The following is a 6,754-nucleotide window of genomic DNA, read 5'->3' on the forward strand; positions in this document are numbered from 1 at the left end:
AAAGTATTATTGCTTGAAAATGTACTTTTACTCTTAAAGGAATAGTTCGCCCAACAATTAAATTGGGAGATATTAAAAAAAAAAAAAATGTCTCGTTGTTTTGAGAGAATTTTTTATTTTGGGTGAACTATACCTTTGATGTTATTATATGTATTATATCATTTGTTTGTTTCAATATATGAAATCACAGCTATTTAACTGAAAGTAGTGCCTTACTGAAATTCAGCCCAATCCATGTTTGTATCAACTTTAATGATGGTGCAAGCACGTTGACTCTGTGAATTAAATTTCAGTATTTTCAGTGTATATATAAAATATATTATGTTTTGTGCTCAGACTTTGCTCATATTGCGTCTTGTACATATGGCTCCATTTAATTTCAGTAGATTTTGGGGGGTATTTAAACTTGTTTTTAATTGATTCCTACAGTCAGCATGTACTATCATTTTTGTAAACATAGAAAAGCTTCATATAAACCCCTAGAAAGTCTATATGTAGTACTGTGAATCACTATTAAACCCAAATCACCCCATATGAATGATTCTTATTTTACAACATAACCCTTGTGAATAATACATACAAAGTCAAGTGTAACAGCAAAAGAACAGAATTGGCACCTGATTAAAATGAAAGGTAAGCCACACTTGTGTGTCCAGCTTAATGCTACTAACTCTCATGAATGGGCGGACAAGTCCCTCATGTTGTGAAGGCCACCATCCCAGAGTATGTGGGGTTTAACTACAGCCAGTATGGGGCTGCAGGGAGCTCCAGCCAGACAAAATGCCTCATCCACATCCAGACCCCATTCCCGAAGAGTTTTCAGGGCAGACGCACAGACGTTTGTAGAGCCCCATGCTGTTAAAACACAAATGCAGAGAGGGCTGTTCTCTTGCCCAAACTTCCTCCTCATCTGACCGATCAGAACGGCAAACTCCTTCATGCAGATCTGGTAACATAAGACTAGGTTAATTTGACAAATGAAGCTTAAAGGGGTCATATGATGCTGCTAAAAAGAACATTATTTTGTGTATTTGGTGTAATGAAATGTGTTTATGCGGTTTAAGGGGGGGCGTGTTTGAACGAGTCGTTTTAGGTAGGCGTGGTACTAGGGCAAAAAAAGATAGTTGGATAAATACAAATATTTCATAATGTACCTTTGCTTCTTTGAAGGTCTCTATTTGGGTTTCACTGAATCCAAAATCTGAAAGACTATCAAGTGAATCCTCAGAGAAACCGATAACATCACCTGAGAAAATGACCTTGAGCTGATTGAGAACGTGATCATCAGACTGTTCGTACAGCACAGCAGCTGGAATTCCTAAATGCAACAACATGGGCAAGTTTAATATTTATTAATGTAAGTATTTGATAAAAAAAAAAAATCATGCATTAAAAATGAATATTACATTAAAATTAATTGTTAAAACTTTGTACCTATATGCAGAACTTCATAGACATCATCCTTGTCAGTAGAGAGGAACAGCTTAACGTTGTTTAACTGAAGAGTATTTATGAGTTCTTCCTTTTTGCAAAAGAAAATTTTGACTATTTCTAGACCTGGTGATAAAAAAAAAACAATGCAATATAAGCACATGATGTAAAAAAAAAATAAGCACAAGAATTGCATAAAACAAATAAAAAAAGTATATACAAAAAAATTAATGCCTTTTTTCAAAGCATTTAAAGCACAAATCCTATATTTGTTTATTATCATTGTGAGACATCTTAGATATTCTTGATAAATTATTATCGAACTATAAAAGTAGCATGGAAAATGTTTTTTTTTAAATACATTTTATATATCACCTGCCATAAAATGGTGATTCTGGCGATTTGGTTAATAAAACAAAGTCAAAACTGTACTTAGAAAAAAAAAAACTAGATTGCAAAATATTAAATACTAAACATTTTAAAACAATTTTAGGCGCAACTCCTTTCACTGACCACTTTGTGAAAAAAAATTAATAAAAAAATTAGTTTTAGTCCCTATTTTTATAATCTTTGTAAGTGCCATATTAAAAATATCAAAGTGAACTTACCATAATACTTTACACTCTCAACGATATTCATTTTGATTTCTTCAGAACACTCCTTTGCAATGAGGATCACTTCAAAAAGCAAAGATTCGGTCTTGTTCTGTTCCACAAGTCTCTCATTCACTATTTGCACAGCCTACATTCACAGCAAGCTTTTGAAAATCATAAAAAAAAACCTACTCAGAAATTGGCCATGTATATAACATTTAATAACTAGACCTTTTCTACCTTAATAAAAGTGACTGCTCTGTCTTTGGGTACTGCATCATCTGTGTTTGTGGACGCAGTCATTCTTGAGACGTGGGACAAAAGGGGTCCAGTGAGGGTAACTGCTATTAGCGTTAAAAAATAAAAATATTTTAAATTTTAAATGTCATGAGGGATTAATAATAGAATGTATTTAACACAATTATCACCTTCAATTTAATTTTCTCATTATTATACCAAATCTGTGTTTCTTAATGTCCTCTCACTACGTCTAAAACAGTGTCTCCACAGGATAAAAATTTTTTAATGATGAAAAAGAGCTTGTTTTATCAAAAGCAACACTTAATATCTCCTATCAAAGCAAGGTTGTTTTTTTTAATGACACATGCATGTTTCATAAGATTTTAAAGTTGCGTCCCCACTTTTTGTCAACACCATCAGACTGTCACGATCTGCTACGGTGCGGGAACACGGAGCAAGGAACGAGGAGACCAAGAGTACAGAAACCAAGGAATTTATTCATCTTCACGGGGAATCACACGTAGCACGAGGAGTAGACATAAACAATACCGGACGCTGGAGCACACACAGGGCACACTATTTATACACACAGGAGGAGGGGATGACGAGACACACCTGGGAGCAATGAAACATCATGGGAAACACCTGGGACAAATTTGTCACCTCCGTCAGTTGAATATTTTGATAATATTTCCTTATGATATTTTATATTTGTTGTGGAATTGTTGGTCACATGTGAAAGTGTAATCTGTCTGCTAACACGAGAATGTGTTTTGAAATGTTAAAAACATCTTGAATGCTGTTAAAGATAAAGCTGAAATTATATTACAGTCCAAGCTAAAAAAGCACATTTTGTTAAAAAAGGAGAAAAGTTGGGAGGTTGTATCAAAGCATAGCTCAGTAGCTTAGAACATATAAGATACATACATGTAGTTTCATTTGTCTGAGTACAAGGTTTTATTTTTTCAATGTTGCACCCTGTTTTGTCCCACTTCTCAAGAATGCCTGGACGCTGAGATCGAGTCCAAGTCAAACAGGTCATTATACTGCAGCGCAATCATAAGAGGACCTGTGTGATTCTGAATAAACAGATGAGATGCAGTTATAAATGAGCGTAAATCGCACGTCATTAAGTTTCGTTAGTTACTGGAGAGTTGTTCACAAGCCGACAGTGTAACTTTGTAACTTTTGACTTCACCTTTTCATCTTCCATACTCTTCAAAATATTCGTCCTTTACCTGCCTAAACAGACGCGGAAGTGAAGAAAACGTGGCGACCGGTTACTTCAACGAACACAGACCAAACCTGCGCGTAGTTGTGCACCATATGGACACTCCTAAAAACATATGATGTAATAAAATAATGAAATGTGAGTAACGTTACCTATATACTTCCCGCCTGCTTCACGCTGCATTGTGCACACTACAGTCCTGCTGTCATTCACTTTCATTGTAATCCGCCGCCACCCTGCGCTCTGGAGCAGATCTGCTGGTGTAGTTTGTGTTTTTATTAAAGGGGTCATATGATGCGATTTCAATTTTTCCTTTCTCGTTGGAGTGTTACAAGCTCTTGGTGCATAAAGAAGATCTGTAAAGTTGCAAAGACTAAAGTCTCAAATCCAAAGAGATATTCTTTATAAAAGTTAAGAGTCAACCACGACTACCTAAAACGGCTCGTTCTAACACGCCCCCACATACCTACGTCACGATGTGGAAAGATTTGCATAACGCCGCCCAAATGTTCATGCAAAGAAAGAAGGCGTAACTTTTATTCTCGCTGTAGTATTGTTGCTGCCACCGCCGCCATGTCGTGAAGGCGCTGTGTTTCGTTGTGAAAGCGAAACTACTTTGGTTGGCCTTCCAAAACAGGACGATATCTGCTTCGTCATGCCTGAAGCTGATCCGTGCTGGTCGCTGAGGAAATACATCAACTTCACGCTGTGGATCGCCGGATTGGCTTTCACCGTGAACGAAGCGCAGTCCAGCCCGGGGTCATCACATGTGGTTGCCACAAGGACGTAACATTTCCGTCACACGCTTGAGGAATTCGGCCAATCACAACCACTGGACAGCTGGCCAGTCAGAGCACACCTCGCTTTTTCAGACTGATGAGCTTTGTAAAAATCGATGCGTTTCAGAAAGGCGGGGCATAGAGGAGAAACAATAATGTACAGTATGTGGAAAATAATGTGTTTTTTTAACCTTAAACCGCATAAACACATTTCATTACACCAAATACACAAAATAATGTTCTTTTTAGCAGCATCATATGACCCCTTTAAAATATCCATTTCCAAAATCTGTGTCTTTAACTGCACATTGTCATATGAAGAACCATCCAGTAATGGTGCTGATGAATCGTAACTCGCTTCATTTCGAGATGGATGTCACAAAAAATTACTTGCAGTTCAGCAGTGTTGATTCAGTAACCAGTCTGATGAATTATTATTCACTGGAGAATTTCACTTTTGACTACACTTTATTGCTGTGCATGGTTTTGATTCACTAAAACGAACCAGCTCATAACCCAAATAACACACGTACGTCTGTTAAAGATCGCTTCATCTGGAAAACTTCTGCTGTGTACAAACATCTGATAGATGTCTCTAAGATGTCACTTTTACATACATTTTCTAAATGTCTATTTTACATCTGATAGGAAACATGCTTTAGGCTAGACGTATTGCAGATGAGCAAACACTCTAGTCAAGTCAAGTCAAGTCACCTTTAGGATATTTGTATAGTGCTTTATACAATACTGAAAATAGTTTGTCAGTAATGCAAGAGTCATTTTTCCAGCTAAAGTCAGTTCATTGATGATTCAGTGATGTCATCATCCAGTTCAGCTCTTTTCCAATAGTGTTTGTGCAATCAGTCAAGCGTCAGACCTCTAAAAAAAACATGTCTTGGAGATGTAAATGCAGACGTCAAATAGACGTACCATCTCAGTGGCTTATGACTTCTTTAAAGTAGTTATTTGCTGATAATTTGTTCTTCCATTCCAGTGTGCTTGTAAAGCAGGATCATTGAATGGGTCAGTGAGTTGACCTCAAGAACTGGACCAGTCCGATTCGTGAACAAATCATTCAAGCAAGCTTGTAAACTGAACTGACTCATTCGATTCATTCACAAACCAGATATGGGAATTTCTCGCATGAGTAAATTTCTGTGTTCCTAGTCCAGGTGTTCCCTACCACATTCCTATTCATTAAAAAGTGTTATCGTCATCATGCGCAGCAGTCACAAGTCACATTTCAAGTCTATTTATTGAAACTAACATTTTATTTTCATTAAACAACATACAATATAATACAATAATTTAAATAATTGATGTCATTTATTCATTCAAATGCATTATTTTAACATAAGGCATATGGTCACATAATAGTAATTACAATTCAAGTCTAATTTCAGGTAAAACCTGAAAATCAAAGAAAGAAAACATCAATATTTTTAGACAATAAACATAACATATTTGATAAAATAGTAATGCGACATGGTAATAATGCTGTGAATAAGTCATTCCCTATACTGCCTTCTCTTAAAAAATAAATTTTTTATCAAGGTAAAACCCAACGAAAGTATTGTTTAGTGTAAAACTGGTTGAAGATTAGCAAACAGGTTGTCGATTCATTAAATGTTCAGCTATTTCCTCACAAAAGCTGTTTATTCAGCGTAGTGAAGCCTCTCCTCCATTGACATCTATTAAAAAAAACCTAATCCCTTTAAAGGGTTTAACCCTCCTGAGTGAAAGCTCCGAAAGGATGAAACTGTTCCCTGGAATGCACTTTTGCATCATTTTGCTGAGCCAATTAACCTGAAATAGTCAAGGGCCCTTAGAAGTGGCCATTTTTGAGCACTTTGGTTTGGAACGACTGTTGATTGTTCTCACACCGTGCTTTTTGGAGGCAGATCTATCCCGCTTGGAACACATGACTGTTATGCCCACAGCATAAATCCAGGAACGGGAGGTAACAAGTAAAAAAACAATCACTTTTGGGTGAACTATTTGTTTAATTTAATATGGAGATAAACAGCGAAATAACAATAGTTATTTAATTACTCACCCTTATAGTTGGAATATATAAAATGTTCTACATTACTGAACAAGGATTTAAACAAATAAATGACGTTAGACATTAAAATGATAAATAAATACATTTTCTTCAAGAGGACTTTCCACAGTATCAGGTTACCATTAATATTTAAACAGTAGTGTGGCAAGACTGGTTTCTGTTTGTATGTTTTCACTGCTCATCACAGCAGAACATACAGTATTTCAAGAGCAAGGAAGCTGTTCATGCATTGACTTCTATCAGCACTTAATCAACTGTGATATTTAGCTCTTCCTTAAGAATGTATTTGAATATCTTAAATCTGACTGTTTGTGTTTCTTCCTCCAGACCAGTTGAGTTTCACATGAGGTGTTAACCTAGTCCTGTAAAGGCATATGCACAGGCAGTTTTGTGTATTATTGAGGTGTGGCAGGTG

The 6,754-nt window shown here is 36.2% G+C and overlaps 1 protein-coding gene across 1 annotated transcript; it reads right to left on the reverse strand.

Moving 5' to 3' along the window:
- Positions 1–125: 125 nt before the first annotated feature.
- LOC107675450 (cytosolic 5'-nucleotidase 1B-like) lies at positions 126–3,477 on the reverse strand. Its single transcript, XM_016469795.1, has 7 exons — positions 3,463–3,477; positions 3,276–3,343; positions 2,265–2,328; positions 2,040–2,172; positions 1,435–1,557; positions 1,155–1,318; positions 126–946 (listed from the first exon to the last, which is right to left on the reverse strand). Exons 1-7 carry the CDS (start codon positions 3,475–3,477, stop codon positions 674–676), a joined length of 840 nt encoding a protein of 279 aa, XP_016325281.1. The 3' UTR covers positions 126–673.
- Positions 3,478–6,754: the final 3,277 nt, after the last annotated feature.

Source organism: Sinocyclocheilus anshuiensis, unplaced genomic scaffold, assembly GCF_001515605.1.
Source record: "Sinocyclocheilus anshuiensis isolate Anshui unplaced genomic scaffold, SAMN03320099.WGS_v1.1 scaffold1270, whole genome shotgun sequence".
Lineage (NCBI taxonomy): Eukaryota > Metazoa > Chordata > Actinopteri > Cypriniformes > Cyprinidae > Sinocyclocheilus > Sinocyclocheilus anshuiensis.

Excerpts from the sequence above, each read along its gene's own strand:
- LOC107675450 (XM_016469795.1), bottom strand. Across the intron at positions 2,329-3,275 it reads GACTTGGACTCGATCTCAGC|AATGACTGCGTCCACAAACA; the intron begins GTCCAGGCATTC and ends CCACGTCTCAAG. Across the intron at positions 1,319-1,434 it reads CTATGAAGTTCTGCATATAG|GAATTCCAGCTGCTGTGCTG; the intron begins GTACAAAGTTTT and ends TGTTGCATTTAG.